At 43.0% G+C, this 18,271-nt stretch overlaps 1 protein-coding gene across 2 annotated transcripts in view; it reads right to left on the bottom strand.

Moving 5' to 3' along the window:
• Positions 1-16,855, bottom strand: part of atrnl1b (attractin-like 1b) — an 88,348-nt gene extending 71,493 nt beyond the window's left edge. For both annotated transcript variants that reach the window (XM_079757465.1, XM_079757466.1), the window contains exons 1-8: positions 15,343-16,855; positions 9,021-9,104; positions 8,577-8,690; positions 7,383-7,511; positions 6,341-6,549; positions 3,357-3,531; positions 2,520-2,607; positions 1,857-2,121 (exon numbers count right to left, since the gene is read on the bottom strand). In XM_079757465.1, coding sequence (XP_079613591.1) covers positions 1,857-2,121; positions 2,520-2,607; positions 3,357-3,531; positions 6,341-6,549; positions 7,383-7,511; positions 8,577-8,690; positions 9,021-9,104; positions 15,343-15,590 — 1,312 coding nt within the window. In that variant the 5' untranslated portion in view covers positions 15,591-16,855. The remainder of the gene's footprint in view (positions 1-1,856; positions 2,122-2,519; positions 2,608-3,356; positions 3,532-6,340; positions 6,550-7,382; positions 7,512-8,576; positions 8,691-9,020; positions 9,105-15,342) is intronic.
• Between the last annotated feature and the right edge of the window lie 1,416 nt (positions 16,856-18,271).

Raw genomic sequence — 18,271 nt, 5'->3', positions numbered from 1 at the left:
CTGACATGGCGCGGACCTGGTTGAGACCCTGCGCGGGATTCACAAGGGGCAAATCGGAAGAGGGCAGCGTTCAGAGCTCAATTGAAACATTGCTAATTAAACAGTGGGCTAGAGACGCGGTGTTCGTCCAACTTCAAATAAGTCAGCTCATCTGATTATCTTTTTGTGTAAAGTGAAACCAACACACACTCCACAGTCCACACTGACCCCAATTTCTTTTTTAACCGACAAGCAACAAGATTGATCGGTTACCGTTGATACGGTCAACCATCGGTTAAACGGTCATCGGTTAACATCCCTAGTATGAATAGGTGAGTGTGAAGCCCTGATTGTGAAGCATATTTAGGGGCCACATGTTAGAAAAGTGCTTCTAAGGGAATGGGGGAGAAGAAATGGAAAAGAAAAACCTGTTTGTGTGGGATAGAGTTAGAATTATTTATTTTCTTTGCTGTTGTAATACTTTGATGTATTGTCAGGATTGCTCAAACATCGAAAAGCAAGCCTTGATGTTATCTCAGTGGAAACTACAGAAGTCGCTTGAGTGTATTCGCCAAGGGTGAATTTGCATCAATTATGTTCTGTTCACATTTATATAAAAGAATAATGCTGGAACTGTAGAACCGAACCCCAAGTCAAACCACATCAAAGATAACAATACTAAAGAAACATAGGTTCCTGCCAATTCCCGTCCCTACTATATGAATTATATTGCATACTTTGTGAACACATTAACATATAACACATTAATGGAAGGTCCCTGGGCTACATCAGGGAATGAGAAATAAAAGATTAAACTAACTAACCCTAACAAACCTTAACAAACATCCTCATTTTGGACCCAGGGAGTCAACAGAGAACCACGTTACATACACAGCAAACACACACACACGCACACAGGAAATGAACACTACAGATACAGATTGTATAATAATCAGATTCACCAAAAGACTCATGAAATGTTTACACCGATAGACAGACATACAGACAGACAGACGGAAAGACGGAAAGACATAGGGACAGCGATAGGTGTGTAATAATTGAAGAAATAGTTGGAGGGACAAATGTCTTGTCCCTCCATGTTTATCTTAAACTTAGTCATCGCAGTAATAGCTACAGTACCCATACAAGAACACAAGGGGTCACTGGTGAGCAGAGGCAATATCTATTTGTTTGTTTTTTAATTAGTTGAGCATTTTCTCCTACCTTGCACTCATCATTAAGGCCTATCCCATAATTATACATCCATCATAGCGACGTGTCACTAACTGTGGAGGCAGCAGTTACAATCATATTCTTTTTTATATATATTGGTTAGTGGGAGAGGAGAGAGAGACTAGCACACAGACAAACAATATATTCATAGACGCCGCATTGACTGCATTGTTGCTGCACTATCTCAACACTGGTGCTATATTTGAGAGGCCAAGATTGAACTGTGGAAAAATACTAGTAAATGGGTTAGTAGAGTGAATTATATCGGTTGAATAATGTATAAGTTATAGTGCTTTTTATCCAGATTAACCGCAGCTACCCCCTTTACTTGTACTGGTTTACAGGCCAGTCTTTGCCTCTCCAATATGGCGGCGACATTGGCGTACGACCCAAAGGCCTATGAGCCGTCTATGTAGACATGTCCATGGACCAGCACTCCGCGTCAGCCTAGGGTTGCACCTGAAGTTCACCTGGCCTAGGGGCCCCCCCATAGGGCACAACATTAACCTGGCCTAGGGCCCAACATTAGCCTAGCACGAGACATTAGCCTAGCGCCAGACGTTAGCCTAGCGCCAGACGTTAGCCTAGCGCCAGATGTTAACCTAATGCCAGACGTTAGCCTAGCGGCCGACATTAGCACTCACGGATGTTGTACTCCTGCACGCTGCTGACGTAGCTGTAGATGGGCGAGTAGCCGAACAGTACCACCATGACGACCTCGCCGCCCTCCATCGTCACGCAGTGGGCAGAGTGGCCCTCCACAGCATAGATCTGCTGGCCGGGGGCCGTGGGGGCCAGAACGAGGGTGCGGCGCTGCCAGGTCCGGCTCGCCACGCTAAACACCCACAGCTCGTCCGTCACGTTTCCCAGGCCCGTCTCCAAACGCCCGCCGAACATGTAGATGTCCCCCTGAGACCGGGAAGAAAGGGAACCGCCTTAGCATCCGCAACAGAGTCTCCGAGAGGTCAATCGGTCGAGGGTGGAATGATTAACACTGGCGGGGTTAATGATCCACAGAGGTTAATCCCACTTCAGTATTGTGACATATTTTGGTTGAAATAGTCCACCAAATGACCTATATTTATGTCTTTATGACCTAATACATAAACCTAGCAATCTCAAACGCATCCCTAAACGTAACAATTTAAATCATTATAGTATCAAAATCTAGTATCCCTTTCAGTTCAGATTTCATGTAGGTTAGCCTGTGAAAAAGCCCCCTCACCGGCGGTTGTTACACAACATAACCCCATCCCATCACCTAACTGTCACTGCTCCTAGTGCATTATGGGTAGAGTGTGGGTTACCTGGCATGCTGCGACCGAGTGGCCGTATCGGGGCTGCGGTCCGCTGTTGATGGGAACTGTGTTCCATACCCCACTCTCCAGGTTGTAGCTGTGGAAACAGGAAGTACCCTCACTAAAACGCCATCCCTCACACACACACACGCACGCACGCACGCATGCACACACACACACACACACACAAAGCTTCTCGTGGCGTAAAAGTGCTGAAAATTTGCCACATATTGTGAGTGCACTTCCTGTTAACATGGAATATGTCGGGGAGTGGTTCTCTGTAGCGCCGCGATGCTAGTTCATACGCAGAGGTATTCGTTTGTTATTGCCGTTTGGGGATCGGTCTCAAAAGGCCAGGGAGACTGGGTTGTTCATTTATGAGTTCCTGCTGGATTCGTTTTCAAAGTTTTCCGGTAACAAAGGCGACGTTTAGGGGAACTCAAATAATTGGCAACTAAAGATATGCATCCACTTCTGTTAGAAAAACAGACCACCCGTTAATTTGAGTGGAAACGAGGTTCAGACATCAATTTAATTAATTGAAATCCTCATATCTCTATTTAATTACTTAACTTCTGTCACATTATAAAAAAATGAGATTATGTCGTCTACACGCTGACTTTATCTTAAAATCACCAATCTTGCGATTGTACCTTGAAACAAATCATGCTAAAACGGAAAAATATATGATTTAACATAATATGATATTAATAAAATCTGCTTGTCTCACCCAATCCAAAGAGGCGATGCTAACACATTCCAACCAATCGCACGCCTGATCTACTTACCCTCACCCACAATGAATTATGAATCATTTAAAAACACCAAACAAACAGTCCCACTCACTTGAGAACCATCTGGAAGGAGCTGTAGTTAAAGGTGTAGCCGCCCACCACCCACATGACCTTGTCCTGCACCACGGCCTGGTGGGAGGCGCGCGCCAGGGACGTCCCGAAGGGCTTGACGCTGGGCATCACCCAGAAGGACTCTGTGGACGGCACCGTCAGCGAGCAGTCCGGACCTACACAGAGACAGAGACAGACACAGACCCAGACCCAGACCCAGACACAGACACAGAGAGTATTTAACAGTGTAATATATATGCATATATATTTTGTATTTAGCGTTTTTATTGTTCGCCCACTTTGGCAATGTAAATGTTTGTTTCTCATGCCGATAAAGCTTTTTTGCATTGAATTGAATTGAGGGACAGAGAAACAGAGAGACAGAGACAGAGTGACAGAGAGACAGAGACAGAGACAGATAGCGAGAGAGATGAATACAGCTGAGCTGCTGCTCCAGTGCATTGCCTGGTCTTGTTTCCAACAGGGTGTCCTAAACTCACGTCAAAACATTATCCCTCTTCTTTTTGATATTTATTAATAACAAAATGTAATGGTGAAAGGTATGCTGTCACACGTGCCATCTTCTCTGTCTTGTACGCATAATGTGGAATGCATTGCGGTCTGCAACATCAACTGCCACTTGTTAAGACTAGTGGGATCAGTGGTCTGGGATCAGCGTCCTCCATTGGTCCAATTTAGAAACAACAGATGGTACCCGTTTAGTTTTTTTGGGCGGAAACGGAGTTGACATACCGAGTTTTGATGAACAGGCTTATGAGGCAGTACTCTTAGATTAGAAACCCGCCAAAGTAAGGCTGCCCCTTTTAACAACATTCCGCTTCACTGCATCCGAAAACAACCAGCTTACAAAATAATGACATCATTTATTAGTGCAAGCGCTAAGGGGAAGTAGGGAGGTGAAGCTCTGTGATTGCTTTTTCTTGCATCGAGCCAGCAGATTCCCTCCGTGGATTGGGGGCCGTCCGTCAGCCCAGCGCCAACGGGCCGTCACAAGCACTCCACAGACGGCCCGAAATGTTTTTTTTGTACACTGAGAACAATCAATGTACCAGTTTTGTTTTCAGGCATGTTTTAAACGTACAAAACGTTGATCCAAAGGGTTCTTAAGTGAGATGGGAATTGTTTTAGGAACCTAGGAAATGTACACGTAATGGACTCAAAATGTACTTGAAGGGGTTAGAAATTAATTATTAAAGCTGAGGAATGAAAGCTTCCACCACAGGGCGATGTGGTTCATTCACAATTCATGCTTCCATTTTACAAAATGATTCATTACTCAGAATGAAACTGAAAGAAATCTGAAAGAGAAGTTTAGACGGTTGTTAAGAGATGCAATGGCTTTAGTTATGCGATGGGGAGGGAGTTTGTGGAGTGTAGTTTAAATATTTCAGCCCATTTCGTCAATAATGCATCCTCTTCAACCTCCATAAGGGGACAATAACGGCCCATTCGGAAAGAAAACAAACAAGGACCAGATGAGGACAGAACGGATGGATGTTCAGGGTCTTTATACAAAACACAACAGAACAGATCAAATTGAGTGAAAAGCTCCAGTAGGATGGTTAAACACACACACACACACACACACACACACACACACACACACTTGGGCAGGGCACCTCAGCAGCGCCACCGTCTACTTTAGCTTAACAGCTCAGCCCAAATGTCTCAATAAGGGAGCCTTGGAACAGATATGAGGGTTAGAGTTAGTATGTCACATTTAGTTATTTAGCAGATGCCGCCACGCCAAGTGACGCCTGGTGAATTCAAACACTCGTCATTAAGGTGGAGGGTTTGCTCAAAGCTGCATAATTTGGGCTTTGAACCCAGTACTCTGGCAGCATCCAGCCCCCCCGAGCCAACCATACAGTAGTGAGAGGAGGAGACTGAAGAGCAGGAAACAGGAGAGCAGCGATGCAGGCCTGACTAGTGGACGGTGTCCAGTGGCCAGGGAGTTTGATTCCCAGACGAAAGGTTACGCAATTGATCCCCGGCGTCTACTCGTAGGATACCCAACCGCCGCCTGGCTCCCTCACAAACTCAATCAGTATCTCCCTGCTCCGCCCTCACAACCTGTAGCAGTATTTCCCTGCAAGTCACTTTGGATAAAAATGTATTCTATTCCTTCGGCTGTCCAAAAGTAACCATGCAATGGATACTTAGTAGATTGATAATCAGGTTGTGGTTGGGTTCTGAAATATCCTGTTTTCTATAGGCTGCGAGCCTCCAACGCTTTTGAGGTGGGGCAAAGCGTGCCAAAAGAAACAATTCTAAGCAAAGGTTAGAAACCCGACCCACTGGAGGTCCTGTCCTCTAAAGGATAGGAAACACATCAGCCGGCGACATGGAGCTCCATCCACCTGTCAGCCAAGCCCAGTCCACCGCCATCTCAACACTAGTCCTCCAACAGACGCCACGCACATGCACACACACACACACACACACACACACACACATCCCACCGACTCCCACCCCCCCATCCCCCCACACTGGAAGAGGAAGCACTCAAAGAAAGTCTGTTTGCTGCAGCTTTGTGATTAAACGGTTAATCACAAAGCTGGGCTACTCTATACATTCTACATACACCATTTTATATAAAAAATTCTCATTTTGAAATGATTATCGTCTTTTAATGATGTAATTCCATTGGATTTCATTGAAGCAGGATTCCTGCTTCTGTAAAGCACTATGAATGACTATGAATGACTTTGTGAAGGGTGAGCTACAAATAAATGTGTATGTCTTATTTATGTCTATTAAAACTGCATCACAAAGTAGCCTCAGACTTCCTGTCCCTCTCGACGGTCCATGGAGACCCAAAAACACACTAAATACTACAACTAAAACGTTGTAGTGTCGTCCCTATTCAAATATTCAAAATAGAAACACAATCATGTGACAAAAAACTAAAACCTCATTGAACCAATCACCGTACATCGGCGGCCATGAAGAGGGCCTCCCTACCTTGCCAGCTGTCGTTGCACACGCACAGCTTCTCGCCGGTGAGGTCGCAGTAGCCGCGGTCGGGGCTCCCACAGTTGTTGCGGCAGTACGGGATGTCGCATGCCTCGCCCTTCCAGTACTTGTCGCACTCGCAGTAGACACGGCTGGAAATGGAGTTCCCTGTGGTGCACTTGCCGTGGGCCGAGCAGTTGTTGGGGCACGAGTTGATGCTGGACAGGGAGGGGGAACACACACGTTGAGCTTACTTTGATTACTGTGTGTCTGGGTCTGTTTCGTTTGTTTTTCAGTATGCGTACATTAATTCTTTACACTTCATAATTTATATTGTTTATACCGTCTGTTTTGTATGCCCTGTTTGTCTTTTCTTAAGCATTTACTTTAGCATCTATTTTTGTTTTCATTTAGTACTTTGTATTATTATTGTATTGTTTTTATCCTTTGTTTTCCACTGCTAGTGGGCTGTTGTAACAAAGGTATTTCCCCTTCAGGGGATTAATACATTTGCTATCTATCTATTTAACTTTTTATTATCATCAGGACTACATAAGCAGCCACATTTCCTGATGTGGGTTTGTACATTTTATCTTATGGAACAAAAAATACAAAGGGTATTGGGTCTTTGTATTTTGTACATTCACTCTGCCCTTTACAATCTACATTTGACCATATTGCGGTTTCCCAAGACCAATTCAATGACAAATACCGTCACCAACTTTCATTAAAACTCAATAATTAAAATCGACCCAAAATAGAACTGAAAGTCATAGTCTGAGCCTGACCCTGTAAATACTATCAAGCCATTTAAGCAGACACGTTCCTCTTAGGGCTGGCTATCAAACAACCTTGCCCACATTGTTAGCTGCAAGTGGCTGTTACGGGGCAGGCCTGGCTCAGTACCACAGCCGTGACTAACCCTGTTGTTACACTGCTGTTGACAATGATGCTGACCAACGTCATGCATTCACAGCAGCGCATCATTACAAACCTCACTCCCCAAAACGTGTCCAGTCCTTCGAATAAACGGCCGACGGCGGCAACTCACGAGTAAAAGATCTCAAAGCCGGTGAGGTTGTAGGCCGCGTCGCTGAAGAAGTACAGGAGGGCGTAGCCCGACGTGGTCTCAACCTCCGGCACCGTCTCGTTGCCCCTCACCTCTGGGACGATGAGGCCACTGGGGGGGGGGGGGGGGGGGGGGGGGGGTTTGCGCACACCTTGTTAAACACGACACGTCATCACCCGCGTCAAGGTTAACCCACCGCTGTCTATCGGCGCAGAGCCTAAGCAAACTAGCAGATTACCTCCACTAAGTAATTCACTTTTTCACAGTATCACGACACGATCATGTCAGCATCTTCATTGATAGTGCTAGTGTTAGCCTGATATACTGTAAGAAAGCAAAGCGATCCAAAGGGGGGAGGGCTAAGCAGACTCGGCGGTCTGAGTCGCCGTGGGGGTCTTGGTGTAAGCAACGGCGTTGCTTTTATATTTTTTTATTTACTGTGGCAGAGGGATCGGCCGCCATGGTTTAAGTTGAAGATCTCTCATTAGATCTATCTATCTATTAGAATGTGCTGTAGGCTAGATCTACAGCGTGATCTAAGGTATCATTTAAGTGTAATTTGTTGAATATGGCATAGTCATCCGTCAGGTGTTAAAAAGACGGATGACTATGATAATAAGACTCTGTTAGATGTGCCTTTAGTTTTTAGAGTGAGTTTATTCTAAACCTTGCTCTCTTCTGCTCTTTTTCCAACTCCTAAATCTTGCCTACAGCCTGTTTAGTTATTTTAATGCACATTAACAAACATACGTTTATTCTGACTATTTTTGTGTTAATTTATCGGTTTATTATCTTTTCATCTTGGGCTGAGCAACTGTGACTAACTATTTCCTAACGATAACATTAGACGAAGCTGAATCATATCCCTGAGAAAAAACACAGCAACGGAAAAACTGTTTGATGATTAACACATCAAGATGCGTTAGCTGTTTCCATTAGCTTACTGTGGTTATTTGCAGTACCTTGAAAATGAAAGATTATCATCAGGTTTTATTTTTTGCAAAGTGCAAATTTATAATTTGCAACACTATGCAATAGAAATAAAATCATCAACGACACATTTTGAGCCAATCGCATTCGCCCGTATGCAATGTTATGTGTTTCACTAGATGTGGGCCCATTATAGTTTTGCGTTTCAGTGTGAGGATGCTCTTACACACACATGAAGAAACGTACCTGAAAACAGCGACCAGAGAGGCGTAAACGGAGTCTCCGTCATACACGTACATGTGATCCCAGCTGCACTCTGTGGCAAAGTGATTGAAGCGCAACCTAAGAACAGAGTTCGGACTGCGGAACGACAGCAAGACAAGGAGGAAAGGAAACAAAAACAGTTAAAGAATGGAATCTTTGATAATAATATTTTTTTATTACAAATAGATTCTTTCATTTCAGTGATAATCACCACCGTTGCACGTGGTGAAGCTTGTTTTGGAACTTGGCAGCAGACACCCAAAGTTCTCCACTGACATTTCAAATATCAACTTTTATCACTGGGGCTTGGCATGGTGGATTTAACACGGTTCAGCTGAGCAACGGCTTGCATCAAGTGCATTGCGTCAATGCTTTCACAATACAGCTGGTGTCTGGAGGACAGACGGAAGGTGCCCCAGTACTCACTAGCCCTCTATGAGCCAGGTGCACTTGGTCTTGAACTTGTAGTTGAAGGGACCATCCGTCAGGTATCCCGAGGGCTCGGTTAACCTAGGCAACAAAGACAGAAGAAAGCACAACAGTTAGCGTGGTTCACCCAGGCAGATCATCTGAGGTTAAATATTAGTGCTGCAGGTCAAAGTTCACAGTTACTTTAAAGGTCAGACTGTATTATTTTGTCCCTTGCAAAATAAAACCAAAAATAGATGGTAAACTGGCTGTCGGTAGAGTTTGAAAGGGAGATGTGAAACTAACTACTAAGCTCTTAAAAAGGGAGTGAAAAGCATTCTTGTGTTGGCGGAATTGTGCAATTTAAGTAATAGAGGACGGCACTAAGGAATCCGGGAGAACAGCATGGACCTCCTGAGAATTTGATTTCAGTTGCATTTGTTTTGCTAATTATACTAACTTGGATTGCTGAATGCCCTCTACTCAGACCTCGTGACGCAGCCACAGAAACTGAATCATCCGAAAGTATAATGTTCAGGTCCGCCTGCTAGGGTAACTAGCATGTTGTGTCACTTAGCATGTTAGGAATACTTAGCTTGCAACGGTACCTAGTATATTTGGGTTATGAGACACTAGGCTACCTAGCTAATAGAGTAGCTAGCATCTCTGCTCTGGTCCTGGCTATCGAAGTGTTTTAGTAGAATTCGCAAGTTTACGTCCCTACAAGCACGTGCTGTCGCCTTGTAGCAAATTAACCAAACCACAACAACCATTCAACATTTGAGATGCTTGAGCAAATTGTGTTATTTTAATTCATTAGAAAATATAAGAAAAGAGGCCATGCCCTGCTGTTGAAAACATGCATGAACGTAAAAGGGACAAGGTTGTGAGATTGTTCCAGCAGCAGTGGTATATTAAGTTAAGAGCTTTATTCTTTGTTTCCCATGTCTGCTATTCTCCAAGCAGTGGCATTACATACACAGCAGGAGAAATCCACCACTAAACAAGCAAATGTCAAAGAGTTTCGATACGCATCACCAATGGAATAACTTTCCGTATTTTGGTCATCCAAATTATTTGGAAATTGTTTTTTTTGGTTATGGAATAGCACATGTTGATTGGTCATTTAGTAACCCAGATTTTTTTGCAATTGTGAATGCTATAATATTTTCATTATTGGTAATTTTACTGAATGAAATGTTGGTCATTTTTAGTTTATGCGCGGTTTGACTGGGTTTGTTCATCAGATTACACGTGATGACAAATTTAAGAAAGTGATAATTACAGTGTATAGGAAACTCTAGTAAGCTTTAATTGATAACAGTTGTGTGTGGAGATACCAAGGATGCCTTCCAAGCCACTGAACTCCCCGCACGTCACTGATGTTGACTTACAGAGCTCTTGCTGGGGAACGGTTCACAGCAATAGCTGTGCACATGGACCATAGCAAAGCGATGATTTCTGAATGTAGTTACTGGCTAAAACATGAGTTCTCTCATCTCCTTTCATCAGGTGTTGTGGTGTCTAACTGAGACAGCCTTGGCTGACTCAGACGCAGCAGTACCAGGAGATACATTCCTGAGATGGACTAAAGGAGCAGTGGAATCCCTATCTGAAGCTGTGCCCTCAAGGACGTTTCCCTGCTCTTTACCCAGGAGTGAGCCCCTATTCGGGGCTCTCTACAGCGTTTCACCCTTTGTATGCTTGTGGTGTTTCGTGGCCTCTCTGCAGAGACTACTATTCTTTAATACTATTTTTACCCTTTATTACAATAAACTCTTAAAGTTTATTCTGAGTTGCGTTAGTCAATACAGTTTGAAGAATATCCACCACAAACTAGGCCTCATGGAGGACTGATCCTCCCCATTAGGTGCCCAAACCTCCCTGTTAGACAAGTGTAGTGGAGGAGTCTTCACCAACTGGGTGCTGGAATCATCTAAAATGCATGGTGAGATAATTCTGAACGCGTTTTGACATTAAACGTATTAAATATTTTGGTAAGGAAAATTAGATTGGCTCGACTGGGTTTGTGAGACAGATACTACTATTCAAGGGAGTCAGGGACGTCTAAATCATACATGGTACGAGTCGTACAGGGTACGAAAGATTATCTTTCAACCAAGGTTAGGTAGAAACCAGGAGTAGTGTCGATGAATATTACTTAACGTTTATTTGAGTTGTGTTGTCAATACAGTTTGAAGACTTTCAACTACAAAACCCAGGTGTTGCGTTTTCAAAATGGAAACATTCTATAAATGTGAACACAAATAAATCGTTTTTCCTTTTAATTTCTACAGTGTTATTTTAATAACACAAAAAGGAAACATTAAAAAAGGATTGCTTCGTGGACGCAAGTGGCTTTCAGATCCACTCATCGGTCCAGGTCTGCCTTGATTACAGCAGAGCTTCAATGTAGGCTACAATCATGGGATTACAATCAATATTAAGTAATCGGCCAATCCCTTGTTGGTATTATATCTTGCTAGCAGTTGGGCAAATATTTTTTGAAAACCTGAAAAATATTAGAAAGTCTAACTTTAAAGGAAAACCAAACCCCCATCCTTCATCTATAAATAATGCTTTCATGATTTCTTATTCTGGGTCAGGGCTGCTGGCTCCCCTGTAAACACCCCTTCAATTCCCTTTCTACAAGCGGAGGACAGGTGCGTCACGGCCACACTATGAACTGATTATTATCTGTGTGTGAATTGTAATTATGGTTTGTTAGGTAATACCAGATAGTATTATATTTGTGATTCACATATGCCTTTTAGAGACAAAAACCAACCAATTCTTTAGAAATCACTTACCTTAGCATAAAATAAATATGGTTATATTTAGGTATGAGGTTTTAGTTGGTTAGGGTTTAACTATAAGGTAAGAGTTGGTTGGGTTTATGTGTGTTGTGGTAAGGATCTGGTGTGACGCGGCACTTTCTCGAGGTGCACCTGTGTGCCCAGTAACCCATCCAGTTTACGCACGCCTCGCTGGTCAGGTGGAGACATGGGGCTGCAGCCAATCACTGCTCACGATGGATGTGTGAGGTAGTAAGGAGACACCCTGAAAGGAACACCAGGTCATCCCTTGGTCACATCCTGTTCAGAGCGACAGGTCATTTACCACGTCCAATTATCAGGTTAGCATGTCTGCGATTAGCCTAGCCTGCATGCCTCCATTTAGCCTTGTACGCATGTGTAAAATAGCCTAGCATGCATGTCTTTAAAGGCAGCTGGAATCTGGTGTATTTGGAGGAATTACTAGCCTGACATCACCAGACCGATTTGAAATTACGTTTTAGTCTGGAACCAGCTTTCAATATCCAAGGGGCGTTATCAACAGACTTCGACCAAAATATCTCTGGATGCAATTGGACAACCCTTCAAACAATCAGAGAAACAAAAACGTGTGACACATCAGCGGCAGCCATCTTGGTTGTTTATGAAAATGTCTTAATGGCCTTCCAATTGGGCACTCCTCTGCACAGTCAACGTGTCAAAATAGACCCATATTAGATTAAGGATTGGGATTGACCGACCCGTGCCAGGTCTTCTGGAAATCTGTCTGGCCAGACAAATATGCCAGATCAAATAAGACATAACTTTGGAGTTCTGTCTAGTTCTAGAAATCGACATTGTTTACTATTTTATCATTTAGCCAGTGCGATCATACAAGCAGCAAAGCCACGGTGGATTCAGTCCTTGAGGAGCAGTATATGGGTATTGGTATTTTCTCAAGGATGCCTCCAGGGACTGCAGAGTCCAATTGGGTTTGAACCCAAGACCCTTCGGCAAACCCAACACCCTGACCACTAACTAGACTGCTCAGCAAACCCAACTACACCACACACACATTGTATTCAGTTTTGCTCTTGGAAATCAAAGCCAGTGGTTTTCTCATGCCTTGCTTGTCCAGTTTCCACTCCTTGTGTCACTCGAAGTCTATCTACATCTTGGTATTCCCCTGGAAAACTGTCTTGACATCAGGAGGGGGAAACAATAGGAATCTTACGGAATTTGATTAGGTCATGGATTGAACCAAACGTGTAGGGTGGGGTGAGGAGGGGGAAGTGACTGCTTTCACAGCAAAGGAGGTATATTCCCCAGCCAGCACATCTCCACATCTAGTGATTAGTCAACAGTGAACTCCCCAGAGTGACTCGAAGGTGCGATTAAAGATTAGCTTCAAGCCTAACTACAAAGTTGTCCAAGCAGTTTCTTGGTCCATAACCATAACATTAAAAAATATTCTTGAGTGTAAATCAGACTATTTTTTAGGGCAAGGTCACATTCTTTTTCATAATAGATGTTAGGCTTCAGTTCTCTGGCACATTTGACTACTACTTCATGCTTAGGAGTGTGTTCTTCACATTCCCAGGTGGAGAAAGCAGATGTTTCTGTTCTATAATCTCTCAATCAGATCAACCAAAGACAGGCTGACTCTTTTAATGGGAGAAAACTCAATTTCAAATTCGATTTATTCCCTTATAAGGCCTTATAACTGTATCAGGTTATATTGAGAGAGATAGTGAGGCAACCGAAGCAGTCCGTTCACTATGCAGATACAAACAAACAAACAAACAGAAGGCAGTCTGCTACTAAAATGGAAGCCAAAAACTAAAGAGAACACATTTTGTTTGCTTTGCCAGGCACACACACAAACACACACACACACACAGACACACATACACACACACACACAGATCACCTATAACTACAATATACTAGTGTAAGTAATTACTAGTGTAGTGAGGGGAACTGAACACTACCCACAAATGGTAGGAGGCCCAATCCACTCTGGTTCACACACGAGTGCACGACCCACATATGGGATGGGTTAGGGAAATTGGGAAATGACAGAGTAAAATCAAAGAAGGAGGCCAACAGTCGATGCAGAACTGTATTTCTTCGAATCAAGGGATAACATTTCAATTCTGCCGCAAGGGGCCTCTCAATCAAAACAATAACAAAACAAGGTTTAATGACGATGGATCAGCGAGTGAACACGGGGGTTGTTGTCTTGGGGGTTGTGCCGGTGAAAATTTATCTTATGTGACTCATGCAGCATTGGGAAGAGAGTCAGAAAATCATGTTTGTGCATTATATTGACGTCATCACGTTATTGCAATTAAGATTTATTGACGTTACGTTTGGACACGTTATTTCATTTCATTTGAATGAAATTGCCACAAGTAACATAACGTTAACTTGCTAACTGGATAGTCGACTCAGATGAGTCGACTATCCAAACAGCTGTGGATAATCTTATGTTCTAATAATGTTATGTCCAGTGCTGATATCCATGGTCAAAACAACCTACTTTATGATTCTATTTGTGGGTGAAACTGACAGAGTGGGGGGGTTTGAGTTAGAAAGATATTAGTTATTCATGCTCTAAATTACAGTGTTCTGACGAGTGGAACCAAAGACTTTAGTCTTTGTGTCCTGTGTGTCTAGCAGTGTACTTCTGACCATGAGACACTCGTGCAGCAGCACACCTCTCTATTGAGCCATCTTTTGGTAACTATTTCAACACAATGGCGGAATTTCAAAGTACTAACCTAAACAAAAGCCTTACTAAAATACAATTCAACTCGAGGCGTCTCAAGTTTCAAAATGAGCCCCATTGATTGCAATAGCTGTTTAGAAGCCAAAAATAGGTAAAGAACTGCATGGACATTGTAGGTCCATTGTGGGTGTTAATGGGCATATAGAATGTATATAATACAGGTTAAACTGACTTAACATAGACTGTAAATAATACAGATCAGCCGACTTAAAAACTTTAAAAAGGATGAATAATTATTTGGGAAGCTGTACTTCTGAGTGGAAAAGCAAACGTGTGTTGTCAATGTATAGGAAACACTATCGATCATTGATGGCATTGTTCTCTCGGACTGAACAATTACATTAAATGTTTAAAAAAAGTAAAGTCTGTGTGGGAAAGCTTGGTGGATGGGATGAGCCACTTGTTCATGCACAGACACAAAGTATCACATCGTTTAAAGCAAATAAATATAATTTAAATAAATTTAATAAATCAGTAAATATAATTTAAATAAATTAGGTCTCTACTGGATTACTGTTTTCTTGTGTTTCCCCGGAAGTTAGGGGTAAAGGGCATATTACACCACTGACACACGACAAAATGTAACGGACCGTTACCGTGAAATAAACTGGATTTGAACATTGTTGGAAAAAATTGGGACATCGCAAGTAAACAGCTCTACAACATACGTAACATATGTTAGCTAATTTTTAGATATAGTGATGCGGACATGTTATATATATATATATATATATCTTCCTTTAAAACACCAGTCTCCTTAACTAGTGTTACTCACTTGAACCGTCCTTGGCAGTGTTGACACTGGTCCCCGACCCAACCACGGTCGCAGACGCAAGACCCGTTGATGCACTTTCCAGACAGACAGCTCTTGTCACACTGCTTGGCCGGAGAGGCGTCGCACAGGAGGACACAAAAGGATAGGATGTACACCACCAGGAGCACGTTTACAGTCCGCAGACCGTCCTGACCGACCCGTCTACGGCCCAGTTGGAAGAGTTCCCTCACATGTTGCTGTTGATCCATCGTTTGTGTTTTGATTCTGAGCCAGAGGAGGTCTGGAGAGACCTGGAAGGAGAGGAAAAAAGGCCCGGGGGGACCCACACCTTGCCAACTCAGGTTGTTTCAATTAAGATCCGCTTAACCAAGGAAGTCCTGCATTTCTGTGCGTATGCATACTTTAATCCAGGATTAAAGTTGGGTGTGAGGGTTTTTTAAGGCGATGTAAATTAAAAAGTATCACATAACATTGGTCTCCTTGGTTCAGATGCGATGGCTTTGCGACTGAGATTTGATCACACTGGCTTGAAACACAAACAGGGAAACCATCGATCAGGGCTGTCCAAGGAGCCACAGTACACTGTCAATTGACTGCATTTGCTGCCCTATCTCCCCTACTTCTGGTGGGTCCGGTCCAGGGGAACCTGGTGTTTCTTCCTTACCTCTACGGGGTCCTGTCCAGGGGAACCTGATGTTTCTACCTTACTTCTACTGGGTCCTGTCCAGCGGAACCTGATGTTTCTACCTTACTTCTGATGGGTTCTGTCCGGGGTAACTTGATGTTTCTACCTTACTTCTGGTGGGTTCTGTCCGGGGTAACTTGATGTTTCTACCTTACTTCTGGTTGGTCCTGTCCAGGGGAACCAGATGTTTAGTGGGTCCTGCCAGGGTAGGGTAACCTGATGTTTCTACCTCACTTCTTGTGGGACCTGTCCAGGGTAACCTGGTGTTCATGCGTTGATTCAGGTCAGTCTCCTAGACATTGCACCTTGTCCCTTACTTCTGTTGGTTCCTGTCCAGGGTAACCTGATGTTTAGGGGTCCTGTCCTGGGTAACCTAATGTTTAGTGGGTCCTGTCCGGGGTAACCTGGTGTTGATGCATTGATTCAGGTCAGTCTCCTCGACACTGCGTTTCAGCAGCCATTTTCTACTGTAAACAAGCCATCCACACGAACAACTCGTCTCATAACCTACATTGCGACATGGTCCTTCCGTAAAACAACACTTATTTTGTACAAAAAACAGGATGTAGTCCAAAGAGGAACAAACAAAGGGGTTTATGCCGTTTTTCTGCCGCAGTAGCCCCTGGTAGTTTTTAAGTCGTTCCGATCCGCACACTTATAAAAACAACCGGGATGTTTCCACAGCGATGTACCACATTGTAACTTTATAATATTCCAAAAGTGAAGCTTGTCGATCTGATTCCGTGTAATCCAAGGCAAATGAAAAGCTTTTTGACGTGGGAATGAGGAGAAGGTTTGCTGCACTCAGGGCCGACGGACGGCAGCTCGTCGTCGGGCTGGAGGAAACTAAACACTGCTACCGCACAGCGCATGCGCAGCGACGGCAGCTCCTCGGGTTGGAAACACTGCTACTGTACTGCGCATGCGTAGCGCTGCCGTTCTATTTAAAGACGCAGTAGAGAACACGCGAGTTGTGGCTTTTAGAATTACTTTTATTACATCCTATTGTACAAGTACACAAGAGTAACATCATTAGGCTTGGTTCCTTGAACAGCCACAGAGCAGCAACAATACAAGATAAAGTAAATGAAGATAAGTAAAAATATGTAAAAAGATAAGTCAAAATAAGTAGCAGCACAGATCACAATAATAAATAATAAATTTAAAAGAGAAATTAAGAAAGATTTAATAAGTAATAATAAGCAATGAGGTGTAGTAAAGTGTAAGCGTAAGTGTGTAAGTGTAAAATGTTGAAGTGGCATGTACCAGCCACGGATTTTAAATTCACATTATGTGAATGCGAATGGGATTCGTAGAGATTGGCAGGTTCGTTTGTCCATGTGTATATGATGAGCACGCAGTTCACTTAAATAGCAATATAAGTGATTCAGTAAGTTGTTGAAAGAGTACACAATATTTTCCAAACATTACATAACAAATATTATTAATTATTGAGCATTCCTGTAAAACAGTCCACAGCTTTACTTTGAATAAGTGAAATTTATGTTCCTGCGTTAGTGGCAAAAGAGAAATATTATTATTGCAAGCTGCCACCGCCACACAAACCAAACACATATTGATATTTCTCTCAAAGGCTGACCCCATCATTATTATTGTTATTGATTTTATCTTATCTGTGTGGAGGACAACAGCATGCATAATTCATCGCTGTAATCCAATGATCAGATGAAGAAATTGGCCTCGTTTCTGTAGTTATGCATATTCTCCACCGAGGGGCAGCATTGTATCATTCACATCAGGCCCTCAGCTAGCTCTGCTCTCAACATAAGAACAACTCATAGCGGTTTAGGTTATAAAACACGTTACTCTCTGTTAACACTGTGTGTGTGTGTGTGTGTGTGTGTGTGTCTGTGTGTGTGTGTGTGTGTGTGTGTGTGTGTGTGTGTGTGTGTGTGTGTGTGTGTGTGTGTGTGTGTGTGTGTGTGTGCTTACTTGATTATTTTGCTCAACATTATGATTTTAACATTACAATCATTGTATACTTTTATATACCATACATTATTCATATGATACTGAATTTCTGAAAACCAAAACTAGAGCAGCAGTTAGACTTTTAACTTTCAAAAGAAACCATTGCATCAACATCTTCCCAAGTCTTCCCGTCGCACGATCAACCAAGAACCGATAGCTATTGTTGGTTTGTAGCAGAGCTTAAATTGAAAGTGTTCTCAAGAAAAATATATAGATAAAGTCAGAATATTATTCCATTGCCACTTCCTAATT

This window comes from Pollachius pollachius (genome assembly GCF_949987615.1).
Source record: "Pollachius pollachius genome assembly, chromosome: 19".
Taxonomy (NCBI): domain Eukaryota; kingdom Metazoa; phylum Chordata; class Actinopteri; order Gadiformes; family Gadidae; genus Pollachius; species Pollachius pollachius.
The sequence above is the reverse complement of the archived record's forward strand: the minus strand, read 5'-3'. Positions and strand labels throughout refer to the sequence as shown.